The sequence below is a fragment of the Pecten maximus genome, chromosome 4 (genome assembly GCF_902652985.1).
Source record: "Pecten maximus chromosome 4, xPecMax1.1, whole genome shotgun sequence".
NCBI lineage: Eukaryota > Metazoa > Mollusca > Bivalvia > Pectinida > Pectinidae > Pecten > Pecten maximus.
The window spans coordinates 43,660,714-43,676,124 of record NC_047018.1 but is presented as its reverse complement, the minus strand read 5'-3'; the positions used below and the strand labels follow the sequence as shown (position 1 = coordinate 43,676,124).

Genomic DNA, 15,411 nt, shown 5'->3' with positions numbered 1-15,411 from the left:
TGAAAGGAAAAAAATACATGTAGGTTTAGTCCAGTTTCAAACTTCCGAAAGAGTGAGGGAAGAAATTGACAAGTACAGCTGGAGTATTATAAATGTACATAATTGATAGTTTTCAGGCAATATTTTTTTTTTCTTAAAAATGCATGGGTGGAAGTATTCAGTATCAAAAATGAATTCATTATCTTGGAAAACTTTTCTTTTAGCATTTCTCTCAGATCTGTAAATAGGGGGTAGAGCCAACACCGGTGAGGTTATGTATTAGTGGAATTCTGGGTTCCCGGGTCCCTAGACTGGATACCCGAAAGTATGCAGGGTGATTGAAGTAAAGAAACAATGCAGAATAAGCGGGGTCAATCACAGCAGGCAAAGGAGACCTCAATTTCATCTATTTATTGTCGACCGGTTCGCCCATACAGTGGACTTCAGGACCGGATCAAGCCCACTGTACGGGCGAAACCGCTGACAATAAATAGACGAAATTGAGGTCTCCTTTGCCTGCTATGATTGACCCCGCCTATTCTCTCAGATCTGGATACATGATGGAGGTATAAGCTGAACAGATTCGTCTACAAGGCTTAAGTCTTTCAGAAAACCTGGTTTAATCTTTCTATGGAAATTCTGTTAAAACGTTTCCAGTTCCATTTTATTTTATATTCTCTGAAACTCAACTGAACATAAAATTTATTTCTCAAATTCTCCATTGTTACCTTATATGTAGAGAACTGTTTCTCCAGTTCAGACAGATGTTGTGCATCTGGTGGTTTTCCAAGGTTTTCCTCCAATCTGTAAAAATATGTAAACAAGACAGAAAATGACATAGCAACAAGACTGTACAAAGAAAGGACATGACTGGATGAGCATCTCGCATCCTAATGTTGACACATGAATCCCCCCCCCCCCCCCCCCCCCACTACTGGTAATTTTATTATTATAAGAATACACTGGATGTACATGTACTTTAACGTGACTTAATTTTATACTTTAACATCAATTTAGATTATGTAATCATAATTTAGATTAATTGTGTCAACAGCTTGAACAAGTGTCAATGATTTATACATTTTTGATGGTTTGAATGAAATGCAAATTTAAATCCTGTATTGTTTGTGGATGGACAGACAGGTGGCCGGTGATGCACAATGTCATAAGCTTCAGGTCTTTGACCATTAGAACTAAAAATACTGCTTTTGTATTGATATATCTTAATTTCATACTCTGCCTTTATTTGACCAAAAACAAGGTCATTTATACTCAACTTCCCTTTATCATATACTTTTTAAAAAGGAGTACCAATGTGACAAAACATTTAAAATAGCACCGGACGGTTCCTACCTTACACCAGACAGTCCCTAACTTACACCAGACAGTCCCTAACTTACACCAGACAGTTCCTAACTTACACCAGACAGTTCCTACCTTACACCAGACAGTCCCTAACTTACACCAGACAGTTCCTAACTTACACCAGACAGTTCCTAACTTACAATAGACGGTTCCTACCTTACACCAGACAGTTCCTACCTTACACCAGACAGTTCCTAACTTACAACAGACAGTTCCTACCTTACACCAGACAGTTCCTAACTTACACCAGACAGTTCCTAACTTACACCAGACGGTTCCTAACTTACAACAGACAGTTCCTAACTTACACCAGGCAGTTCCTAACTTACAATAGACAGTTCCTACCTTACAACAGACAGTTCCTACCTTACACCAGACAGTTCCTACCTTACAACAGACAGTTCCTAACTTACAATAGACAGTTCCTACCTTACAACAGACAGTTCCTACCTTACACCAGACAGTTCCTAACTTACAACAGACAGTTCCTAACTTACACCAGACAGTTCCTAACTTACACCAGACAGTTCCTAACTTCACCAGACAGTTCCTACCTTACAACAGACAGTTCCTACCTTACAACAGACAGTTCCTACCTTACAACAGACAGTTCCTACCTTACACCAGACAGTTCCTAACTTACACCAAACAGTTCCTACCTTACAACAGACAGTCCCTACCTTACACCAGACGGTTCCTACCTTACACCAGACAGTTACTACCTTACACCAGACAGTCCCTAACTTACAACAGACTGTTCCTACCTTACACCAGACAGTTCCTACCTTACACCAGACAGTTCCTAACTTACACCAGACAGTTCCTAACTTACAACAGACAGTTCCTACCTTACAACAGACAGTTCCTAACTTACAACAGACAGTTCCTAACTTACACCAGACAGTTCCTACCTTACAACAGACAGTTCCTACCTTACAACAGACAGTTCCTACCTTACAACAGACAGTTCCTAACTTACACCAAACAGTTCCTACCTTACAACAGACAGTCCCTACCTTACACCAGACGGTTCCTACCTTACACCAGACAGTTACTACCTTACACCAGACAGTCCCTAACTTACACCAGACAGTTCCTACCTTACACCAGACAGTTCCTACCTTACACCAGACAGTCCCTAACTTACACCAGACAGTTCCTAACTTACAACAGACAGTTCCTACCTTACAACAGACAGTTCCTACCTTACACCAGACAGTTCCTACCTTACACCAGACAGTCCCTAACTTACAACAGACAGTTCCTACCTTACAACAGACAGTTCCTACCTTACAACAGACAGTTCCTACCTTACACCAGACAGTTCCTACCTTACACCAGACAGTCCCTAACTTACACCAGACAGTTCCTAACTTACAACAGACAGTTCCTACCTTACAACAGACAGTTCCTACCTTACACCAGACAGTTCCTAACTTACAACAGACAGTTCCTAACTTCACCAGACAGTTCCTACCTTACAACAGACAGTTCCTACCTTACACCAAACAGTTCCTACCTTACACCAGACAGTTCCTAACTTACACCAAACAGTTCCTACCTTACAACAGACAGTTCCTACCTTACACCAAACAGTTCCTACCTTACAACAGACAGTTCCTACCTTACACCAAACAGTTCCTACCTTACAACAGACAGTTCCTACCTTACAACAGACAGTTCCTACCTTACACCAGACAGTTCCTAACTTACAACAGACAGTTCCTAACTTCACCAGACAGTTCCTAACTTACAACAGACAGTTCCTACCTTACACCAAACAGTTCCTAACTTACACCAGACAGTTCCTACCTTACACCAGACAGTTCCTACCTTACAACAGACAGTTCCTACCTTACACCAGACAGTTCCTACCTTACAACAGACAGTTCCTAACTTACAACAGACAGTTCCTACCTTACAACAGACAGTTCCTATCTTACACCAGACAGTTCCTACCTTACACCAGACAGTTCCTTACTTACACCAGACGGTTCCTACCTTACACCAGACAGTTCCTTACTTACACCAGACAGTTCCTACCTTACAACAGACAGTGACCACCTTACAACAGACTGTTCCTACCTTACAACAGACAGTTCCTAACTTACACCAGACAGTTCCTAACTTACACCAGACAGTTCCTAACTTACACCAGACGGTTCCTATCTTACAACAGACGGTTCCTACCTTACACCAGACAGTTCCTAACTTACAATAGACAGTTCCTAACTTACAATAGACAGTTCCTTACTTACAATAGACAGTTCCTAACTTACAATAGACAGTTTCTTACTTACAACAGACAGTTCCTAACTTACAATAGACAGTTCCTTACTTACACCAGACAGTTCCTACCTTACAACAGACGGTTCCTATCTTACAACAGACAGTTCCTAACTTACAATAGACAGTTTCTTACTTACAACAGACAGTTCCTAACTTACAATAGACAGTTCCTTACTTACACCAGACAGTTCCTACCTTACAACAGACGGTTCCTATCTTACAACAGACAGTTCCTAACTTACACCAAACAGTTCCTACCTTACAACAGACAGTTCCTACCTTACACCAGACAGTTCCTACCTTACACCAGACAGTTCCTACCTTACACCAGACAGTTCCTACCTTACAACAGACAGTTCCTACCTTACACCAGACAGTTCCTACCTTACACCAGACAGTTCCTACCTTACACCAGACAGTTCCTAACTTACAACAGACAGTTCCTACCTTACACCAGACAGTTCCTAACTTACACCAGACAGTTCCTAACTTACAACAGACAGTTCCTACCTTACACCAGACAGTTCCTACCTTACACCAGACAGTTCCTAACTTACAACAGACAGTTCCTACCTTACAACAGACAGTTCCTACCTTACACCAGACAGTTCCTACCTAACACCAGACAGTTCCTAACTTACAACAGACAGTTCCTAACTTACAACAGACAGTTCCTTACTTACAACAGGCAGTTCCTAACTTACAACAGGCAGTCCCTACCTTACAACAGACAGTTCCTAACTTACACCAGACAGTTCCTAACTTACAACAGACAGTTCCTACCTTACACCAGACGGTTCCTAACTTACAACAGACAGTTCCTACCTAACACCAGACAGTTCCTAACTTACAACAGACAGTTCCTACCTAACACCAGACGGTTCCTACCTTACACCAGACAGTTCCTACCTTACAACAGACAGTTCCTAACTTACACCAGACAGTTCCTAACTTACAACAGACAGTTCCTAACTTACAACAGACAGTTCCTTACTTACACCAGACAGTCCCTAACTTACAACAGACAGTTCCTACCTTACAACAGACAGTCCCTACCTTACACCAGACAGTTCCTAACTTACACCAGACAGTCCCTAACTTACACCAGACAGTTCCTACCTAACACCAGACAGTTCCTAACTTACAACAGACAGTTCCTACCTAACACCAGACAGTTCCTAACTTACACCAGACAGTTCCTAACTTACACCAGACAGTTCCTAACTTACAACAGACAGTTCCTAACTTACAACAGACAGTTCCTACCTTACACCAGACAGTTCCTAACTTACAACAGACAGTTCCTAACTTACACCAGACAGTTCCTAACTTACACCAGACAGTTCCTAACTTACAATAGACAGTTCCTAACTTACACCAGACAGTTCCTACCTTACAACAGACAGTTCCTAACCTACAACAGACAGTTCCTAACTTACACCAGACAGTTCCTATCTTACACCAGACAGTTCCTAACTTACACCAGACAGTTCCTAACTTACACCAGACAGTTCCTAACTTACAATAGACAGTTCCTAACTTACACCAGACAGTTCCTACCTTACACCAGACAGTTCCTAACTTACAACAGACAGTTCCTAACTTACACCAGACAGTTCCTAACTTACAACAGACAGTTCCTACCTTACAACAGACAGTTCCTACCTAACACCAGACAGTTCCTAACTTACACCAGACAGTTCCTACCTAACACCAGACAGTTCCTACCTTACACCAGACAGTTCCTATCTTACACCAGACAGTTCCTACCTTACACCAGACAGTTCCTACCTTACACCAGACAGTTCCTATCTTACACCAGACGGTTCCTACCTAACACCAGACAGTTCCTACCTTACACCAGACAGTTCCTAACTTACACCAGACAGTTCCTAACTTACAACAGACAGTTCCTAACTTACAACAGACAGTTCCTATCTCACACCAGACAGTTCCTACCTTACAACAGACAGTTCCTACCTTACACCAGACAGTTCCTAACTTACACCAGACAGTTCCTAACTTACAACAGACAGTTCCTACCTTACACCAGACAGTTCCTAACTTACAACAGACAGTTCCTAACTTACACCAGACAGTTCCTACCTTACACCAGACAGTTCCTAACTTACACCAGACAGTTCCTACCTTACAACAGACAGTTCCTAACTTACACCAGACAGTTCCTAACTTACACCAGACAGTTCCTAACTTACAACAGACAGTTCCTACCTTACACCAGACAGTTCCTACCTTACACCAGACAGTTCCTAACTTACACCAGACAGTTCCTAACTTACACCAGACAGTTCCTAACTTACACCAGACAGTTCCTAACTTACAACAGACAGTTCCTACCTTACAACAGACAGTTCCTACCTTACACCAGACAGTTCCTACCTTACAACAGACGGTTCCTACCTTACAACAGACAGTTCCTACCTTACAACAGACGGTTCCTAACTTACAACAGACAGTTCCTACCTTACAACAGACGGTTCCTAACTTACAACAGACAGTTCCTACCTTACACCAGACAGTTCCTAACTTACAACAGACAGTTCCTACCTTACAACAGACAGTTCCTTACTTACACCAGACAGTTCCTAACTTACACCAGACAGTTCCTATCTTACAACAGACAGGTCCTAACTTACAACAGACAGTTCCTACCTTACAACAGACAGTTCCTTACTTACACCAGACAGTTCCTAACTTACAACAGACAGTTCCTAACTTACACCAGACAGTTCCTAACTTTACCAGACGGTTCCTAACTTACACTGGCAGGATTTTCCTCATGATTTGCGTGCAGTGCCTGTTCCATCGAGTGATATAACGTGATCGCCACTCCATGATGCGGTTCTTCAGCATGTTCTCAATTTTCTCTTGGATGTCTCGTGCTCCATTTGGATCAGCATTAATGTACCGCAGGGCTTCGGGCTTTCAAAAGATGAAATTAAAAGGTTATTAACTAACGCCGATATTTTTTGTGGTGGGACATGTTCAGAGTACATGTTAAAGACTGAATTTGTATTATCAAAAGAAACAAGGGCCCAATGGGCCCAAATCGCTCACCTGCAATGCAGTGATCTTTTCATATATGGATCCTGCAGTTATTTGAAAGCATGCTACAGGACCAATATAATGTCTCTCTGCACTTTGGCTTTTCACTAAAAGTCATTTAAAGATTTAAGCATACTTGATCGACGTGACCTTGAATGAAGGTCAAGGTCATTCATTTGAACAAACTTGGTAGCCCTTCACCCCAGCATGCTACAGACCCAATATCAACTCCCTGGGACTCTTGGTTATTGAGAAGAAGTTGTTTAAAGATTTTAGCCTTTTTGACCCCTGTGACCTTGAATGAAGGTCAAGGTCATTCATTTGAACAAACTTGGTAGCCCTTTACCCCCAGCATGCTACAGACCCAATATCAACTCTCTGGGACTCTTGGTTATTGAGAAGAAGTCGTTTAAAGATTTTAGCCTTTTTGACTCCTGTGACCTTGAATGAAAGTCAAGGTCATTCATTTGAACAAACTTGGTAGCCCTTCACCCCAGCATGCTACAGGCCAAATATTAGGTCTCTGGGACTCTTGGTTATTGAGAAGAAGTCGTTTAAAGATTTTAGCCTTTTTGACTCCTGTGACCTTGAATGAAAGTCAAGGTCATTCATTTGAACAAACTTGGTAGCTCTTTACCCCAGCATGCTACAGGCCAAATATTAGGTCTCTGGGACTGTTGGTTATCGAGAAGAAGTCGTTTAAAGATTTTAGCCTTTTTGGCCCCTGTGACCTTGAATGAAGGTCAAGGCCATTCATTTGAACAAACTAGGTAGCCCTTCATCCCAGCATGGTACAGACCCAATATCAACTCCCTGGGACTGTTGGTTATTGAGAAGAAGTCGTTTGAAGATTTTAGCCTTTTTGACCCCTGTGACCTTGAATGAAGGTCAAGGTCATTCATTTGAACAAACTTGGTAGCCCTTCTCCCCAGCATGCTACAGGCCAAATATTAGGTCTCTGAGACTCTTGGTTATTGAGAAGAAGTCGTTTAAAGATTTTAGCCTTTTTGACTCCTGTGACCTTGAATGAAAGTCAAGGTCATTCATTTGAACAAACTTGGTAGCCCTTCACCCCAGCATGCTACAGACCCAATATCAACTCCCTGGGACTCTTGGTTATTGAGAAGAAGTTGTTTAAAGATTTTAGCCTTTTTGACCCCTGTGACCTTGAATGAAGGTCAAGGTCATTCATTTGAACAAACTAGGTAGCCCTTTACCGCAGCATGCTACAGACCCAATATCAACTCCCTGAGACTCTTGGTTATTGAGAAAAAGTCGTTTAAATATTTTAGCCTTTTTGACTCCTGTGACCTTGAATGAAAGTCAAGGTCATTCATTTGAACAAACTTGGGAGCCCTTCACCCCAGCATGCTACAGGCCAAATATTAGGCCTCTGGGACTCTTGGTTATTGAGAAGAAGTCGTTTAAAGATTTTAGCCTTTTTGACTCCTGTGACCTTGAATGACGGTCAAGGTCATTCATTTGAACAAACTTGGTAGCCCTTCACCCCAGCATGCTACAGACCCAATATCAACTCCCTGGGACTCTTGGTTATTGAGAAGAAGTTGTTTAAAGATTTTAGCCTTTTTGACCCCTGTGACCTTGAATGAAAGTCAAGGTCATTCATTTGAACAAACTTGGTAGCCCTTCACCCGAGCATGCTACAGACCCAATATCAACTCCCTGGGACTCTTGGTTATTGAGAAGAAGTTGTTTAAAGATTTTAGCCTTTTTGACTCCTGTGACCTTGAATGAAAGTCAAGGTCATTCATTTGAACAAACTTGGTAGCCCTTCACCCCAGCATGCTACAGACCCAATATCAAGTCCCTGGGTCTTTTGGCTACTTAGAAGAAGTCGTCTAATTTTTTTTTAGCCTTTTTGACTCCTGTGACCTTGAATGAAAGTCAAGGTCATTCATTTGAACAAACTTGGTAGCCCTTTACCCCAGCATGCTACAGACCCAATATCAACTCCCTGGGACTGTTGGTTGTTGAGAAGAAGTTGTTTGAAGATTTTAGCCTTTTTGACTCCTGTGACCTTGAATGAAGGTCAAGGTCATTCATTTGAATAAACTTGGTAGCCCTTCACCCCAGCATGCTACAGGCCCAATATTAGGTCTCTAGGCCTTTTGGTTATTGAGAAGAAGTTGCTTGAATGGAAAGTTGACGCCGGACGGACGGCCGGACGGACGGACGACGGACGGACGACGGACGCCGCGCCACGGCATAAGCTCACTTGCCCTTCGGGCAGGTGAGCTAAAAACAGAACTCCTAAAGCGAGATTTCTAATCAGTGTATTTGCCAAACAACCAGAGTTGATCATAGAACATACTAATTGGAAACATGGCGTCAGGAGTTGCTTCCCTTCTTCTTGATTTTATTTATTTACACTAATAGGACTGTGAATACTTCCTGAAACCTACAAGATGAATACACAGGTACCACTCAATGGAACTTATTTGACACGGATGTTTTCGTTTTCATTTTATTTGAAAGTATGTAACATTTTCAAAGGACTCTTAATAAATCAAACAATTATTATCACTACAAACTCAATGTGCAAGTGTGAGAAATATGAGTTCCAGATCTAGAAAATTCTCAGGAAAGTTTTTGCGAAAGTTCCATCCAACTTTTTACCTGAATAGATGGAAGTGACCTGGCAAAGGATCGTGTGAAGAACGGTTTCCAGTCAGATGTGGCCTTGATATCAAATCTCATCTGGGATGGTTTGTCATATTGCTGTATATTTGCGTAGATCTGTGATAAAAATCAAGTATCCAGTTATTTCTTTGTCTATTTTGTCAATAACCGACCGAATGAAATGGAACATGTTTTGATGATGTTATACACATATGACTAATTTGTTAACGAATCTCCAGTGGTTTTAGACTGACTTGTTGAGGTATCGTCTGCTATCTCACAAAAACATTATTAACATTTGACGTATTGTTTGAAGCTGTAACCAGCATACTTCAAGTTAAGGTGAATTTCTTTTTGATGATTTTGATTTAACTTTTACTTTATTTTTCTCCCAATTTGTAAGTGAAACTGATATGTTACCTAGTTCACATTTCCTTAAATTTAAACAATTCATTGCCATCAACAACCCGTTACAAACTAAGTAAGCTTGACAAAACTGACAAGTCTTGTATATGGTGTGTCACAATGTACTGAGGGATCGAGTTGGTAACAATTAAAAACAATTTTGACTCTACAATAGACAGATATTTGTGATAAGAACCAGTTCATCATCTTTAGATAAAACACTAACATTTTCAGCATCCACCAGACAGCCAACAGTCTGTAGGGGGCAGTAGTTGTCATGAACGCTATAGTGATGGCCTGTCCCAGCATTCCAGATCCAAAGGTCATTTCCTTCCTCCGTCATCACGTAGGCTGTGGGGCCCTCGGGGATAGCAGTACCTGTAATAGGGGCTGATGTTGATGAGACTATACAGGTAGACTTGTACATAGCCCATTACTAAGATACACTTGTATATGCTCCCCCCCCCCCCCCCCCCCCCCCCCCCCCTTATATCTATGATCCACCAATACAGCAGATATATATTTTGATATGCCCCCCTTTCCCCCTTTTAGACATTTATGATCCACCTTTACAGCAGAGGAGATATATTTTGAAATGCCCCCTTTAGATATGTATGATCTACCATTACAGCAGAGATACCTTTTGATATGCCCCTCTTTATACACTATGATCCCCAATTACAACAGAAATACATTTGTATATGCCCCCCTTTATACATCTATGATCCGCCATAACAACAGAAATACATTTGTATATGCCCCCCTTTAAACACTATGATCCACCATTACAACAGAAATACATTTGTATATACCCCCCTTTAAACACTATTATCCACTATTACAACAGAAATACATTTGTATATGCCCCCCTTTAAACACTATGATCCACCATTACAACAGAAATACATTTGTATATGCCCCCCTTATACATCTATGATCCACCATAACAACAGAAATACATTTGTATATGCCCCACTTTATACATCTATGATCCCCCATTACAACAGAAATACATTTGTATATGCCCCCTTATACATCTTCGATCCACCATTACAGCAGAGATACATTTGTATATGCCCCTTTATACACTATGATCCACCATTACAACAGAGATATATTTGTATATGCCCCCCTTATACATCTATGATCCACCATAACAACAGAAATACATTTGTATATGCCCCCTTTAAACACTATGATCCACCATATACATTTGTATATACCCCCCCCCCCCCCCCCCCCCCTTATACATCTATGATCCACCATTACAACAGAGATACATTTGTATATGCCCCCCCTTTATACATCTATGATCCACAATTACAACAGAAATACATTTGTATATACCCCCCTTATACATCTATGATCCACCATTACAACAGAGATACATTTATATATGACCCATTGTATACCTATGATCAACCAAGTCTTCTTCTGCATTGACATGAAGTAGTTAACTAACAAGACAGCATGTTCTTCTTCATCTCCAGCCATCATCTGTAGGAATTGCTGCAGAAGACAAATATAGTCCCGATGAATTCCAATGAAACATGCAAATTATTTCCGAAGAATATAAGTGTCTAGGCTATATGCCTGTATGTGTCTAAACTGAGTTACAATTTTACAGAACTGTTGGATTTATATATCTAGAGGCTAAGTTTCACAATTTTAGCATTTCGCATTTGATATTTTGATTTGGGTACATCACACATACAGTAAACAATTGGGCATTTACTATCTATCTGTTCTTATAACATTTAAATAAATCATCATATCATATAGAATTAAAGAAAATCAGGAGCATGCAGCTCTCTTCCTTTCTGTGTTAATTTGGTCTTAAAAGTCATGTATAACCTAAGTGAGCTGGATGGACAAGGTGAGAGCAATATATATGCCCCAGGCAATTTTATGAACTGTGCTTAAAACTTTACCAAAAAGTTATCCGATTAAAAAAAATGAAAACAAGTCGCTTTAACTTTGTTCAGACAGCAGTAAACCACTTACTGAGCTGGTACTCCAGATGTCACACAGTCCTGGGAAGACGACAGAATCGGACACGAAGGGGATCATGGCTACAAAGTGGGCCACCACCTCCTACAATTACAAAAACAGATATGGTACAGGCATCAAAATTTGAGGGTACATATACACTGGTACCCTACAAACATGGAGATGTCACATTTACAAATTACACTCACCTACCCTGTACAGACAATTACAAGTGGGGAAAAGAATATACAGTCAAACCTGCCTTAGTGACCACCTGAGTTACGTAAGCGACTCCCTCTCATATGTGACCATATTTTCCCCTCCCAATGATAATTACTATTATTGTACCTAGATTAACAGACCATGTGCCATATGTTACCTTTTTTATTACCTCCCTTGGAAGGTCACATACATTATGACAGGTTTGACTGTAGACTTTTGGAGCTGGAGACCAGGAGTCTTACTTGGATTTGATACAGAGATGAGAAAGCTGCAATGTATTTTATCTCATTTAATTATCATACATCATACTGTATGTATGATATCCTTGTATGATATCCTATCAAATGTAATACATTTCAAAAACAGGTTATAGCTCACTTACGTCAGCCTTTTGGTTTTTCAGATCTGCGAGGAGTTCCTCGGGCGGTTTGAGTTCCTTGAAGTATCGTGTTATAAATACTGACTTCCCATTGACGTTGATCACGGTTGTTTTAAATTCTCTCTTGGGGAATTTTTCTTCAAGCTCAGTCTGCCATTTTTCTGCATACTGTAGCACGTCTTCGGCTTCATTTGTTGAAAACTGGAAATTAAATCAATAATCATTACGGTAAAATCCTATTTTATTTTAACTAATCAAATGCATGTATCTCACAACAGCTTGTATAAGAAATGTCAGGCCTCAGGTTTCACTGATAAGATATTAATTGAACCTTTCATCCCCTTAGGAGTGAGACAGGGGGATCTCAACCTGAGGGGGAAGATTCTTAAGTTTAGCAGCTTACAAATCTTACCCTGAGGGTCGAGACTCCGAGTAGCATTCTCAAGGGGGTGAATAATCTTACCCTGAGGGTCGAGACTCCGAGTAGCATTCTCAAGGGGGTGAATAATCTTACCCTGAGGGTCGAGACTCCCTGTAGCATTCTCAAGGGGGTGAATAATCTTACCCTGAGGGTCGAGACTCCCAGTAGCATTCTCAAGGGGGTGAATAATCTTACCCTGAGGGTCGAGACTCCCAGTAGCATTCTCAAGGGGGTGAATAATCTTACCCTGAGGGTCGAGACTCCCAGTAGCATTCTCAAGGGGGTGAATAATCTTACCCTGAGGGTCGAGACTCCCAGTAGCATTCTCAAGGGGGTGAATAATCTTACCCTGAGGGTCGAGACTCCCTGTAGCATTCTCAAGGGGGTGAATAATCTTACTCTGAGGGTCGAGACTCCCAGTAGCATTCTCAAGGGGGTGAATGATTATTTTTCTCTCACTATGTTTATCCTTGTATGTATCTAATATTGCCATCACATCAATGCAAGAAAATGTTGACGTGGCGTGAATTATTTGTCGGCGTGACATCATTGTAGTATGTGTATGTGTAGCTTACTCCAACCCCAGGCCGAGATTAGAAAATCTCAAATCGTTAAAATTGTGAATATACATGTCCAGGGCAAGAGAATAACAAGATATACTATCAAAACAGTCCACCCAGGTTGACAAGCATATGCATAAGCTAATAATACTTCATTATTGTTGGAAAATGAATTAATTTTGATTTTAATTAGAAAAAAAAAGAAAAGAGAAGTGTGGATTGTAAATATTTTGTTTCACTTATCCTCTGGACTATATAGCAAAGATATTCAAGTATGACGATAATGATATGGGTCATGTCAGGAATCTAGCTAATGATGTATAAATTATCTATAATATCTTTGCTGACCAAGACTTTAATCATGTACAGTAACAGGTACTCTAACTGTTGTTGGTTCATAAAAGTAGCTGATACCCATCTGTCTATCTACTCGGAATTTGTCTCCTTTTAATTAACAATGGCGTGTCTACCAATGTACTTACCCGTTCTTTCATTGGCTCGGCGGGAGACAGGGGCGGCTCTATGGTGATGAAGAGGCTGAGGTAAGTGTTCTCCTCCTTACTTCCGATGTTGATGTCCGTATCGGCTCCCATATTTTGGTCGTGCGAATAACCTAGCAATACCGGTGGTGATTTCAAACAGAACGTACCCTCAATCTGAAATATATCAACAGTAGAACTTCCTAAAACGTGTCACATGATCTGGGAAAATATACGTGTGAAATAGAGGAATGGCAATTGTGAAGTTATAGTACAACTGGATGTAGTCCAGGCTGGTTATTAAGATATTGTAATGTAGGGTACGTTACTTTGCCATTGAAGTAGATTGTTGAGAAGGGTATAGTGAGATCACCAAGCCAGCGTTTCTCTATCCTTTGATGGAGGGTCGTGCCTCTGTTCCGGTCATCCTACAAACACAGGTAATGCAACATACATTAATGGAGTAATATACAAAATGTATCTCCGTAGATCAAGTCACCAGCCAAGTTAACATACATTATTGGAGTAATTTATATCTAAAGTACATTAATGGAGTAATGTATCTCTGTAGATCAAGTCACCAGCCAAATTAACTTGCTGTACTTTAAACCAAACCCAATTTTCACCACTTTACCTCTTGTATGTCCACAACAACTTCATCAAATAAATTCAGGTAGAGTTCATCGGTGATGGTCTGAAGGTTGTTAGAACTGTAGTCGTCGTTTGGAGCCCTGTAATATATTTATACATAAAATGCATTATTGAGAAAAATTCTATTGAACACATTTCATATGGAATACTGTCATTAATTACATCACAGTTATGCAGATACAAAAAAGTGGTACTTTCAATTTGGTAATTACTCAAATTAGAATAACAATTTGCTATAATGTGATACCCCTGGCTCCCACAGCTTTCTATAAAGGATATTGATATAAGGGACATAACCCGTTGAAATGAAAAAATAAATCATGACCACACAAATAACTTCGCATCATCAGATTCCCACAATTGATTGCAATATGCTACAGTAAAACTCACTTGTGTCGAACACGGTTGAATCGAATACATCGGATGAGTCGAACGTTTCGTTCGGTCCTGATTTTTTCCCTTCTTTTACTTAGTAAATTAAGCACGGATGATTCGAACACTGTTGAATCGAATACTGCGGTTGTGTCGAATATATTTTGTGGCCCCTCCCTTCTAAACTATACCAAAATTTCCATTTTTGTGTCGAACATCGAGGCGTCATGCTGTCTCAGGTAAAATTTGCTGGCTTCGCCTGATTGACCGAGTGTGACCGATCAGCCGTAACGGTGTTACCAGCCCTATTGTTAGGTTTCGGCTGTCGGTCGCACATCATCCCATTGTTTATACAGGTGCACGGGTGAAGTAAAACGTTCAGGTATACCAGAGACCTATATACTAGTATATAGCTAAGAATAAAATGTGCACGTTTTAATGTTTAATGTACAAACCAATAGGCCTATATGTTTCGTTTACTGTTTTCATACACATGGCCGCCGAAAAAAATAAGGAAAAAGAAAACGATAAATTACATAGTCTATCTTCCGTCGAAAATTGCACAGAAAAAAATACTTGTATGTCATTGATTTA

The 15,411-nt window shown here is 40.5% G+C and overlaps 1 protein-coding gene across 1 annotated transcript in view; it reads right to left on the bottom strand.

Annotated features, from left to right (window-relative positions):
- The window catches only part of LOC117326172 (coiled-coil and C2 domain-containing protein 2A-like), a 62,132-nt gene that overhangs the window by 1,077 nt on the left and 45,644 nt on the right, over positions 1 to 15,411 (bottom strand). Inside the window, 10 exon segments of the mRNA XM_033882812.1 lie at positions 708 to 783; positions 6,416 to 6,576; positions 9,337 to 9,456; positions 9,971 to 10,122; positions 11,157 to 11,253; positions 11,749 to 11,838; positions 12,338 to 12,535; positions 13,798 to 13,971; positions 14,124 to 14,222; positions 14,429 to 14,525. Coding sequence (XP_033738703.1) covers positions 708 to 783; positions 6,416 to 6,576; positions 9,337 to 9,456; positions 9,971 to 10,122; positions 11,157 to 11,253; positions 11,749 to 11,838; positions 12,338 to 12,535; positions 13,798 to 13,971; positions 14,124 to 14,222; positions 14,429 to 14,525 — 1,264 coding nt within the window.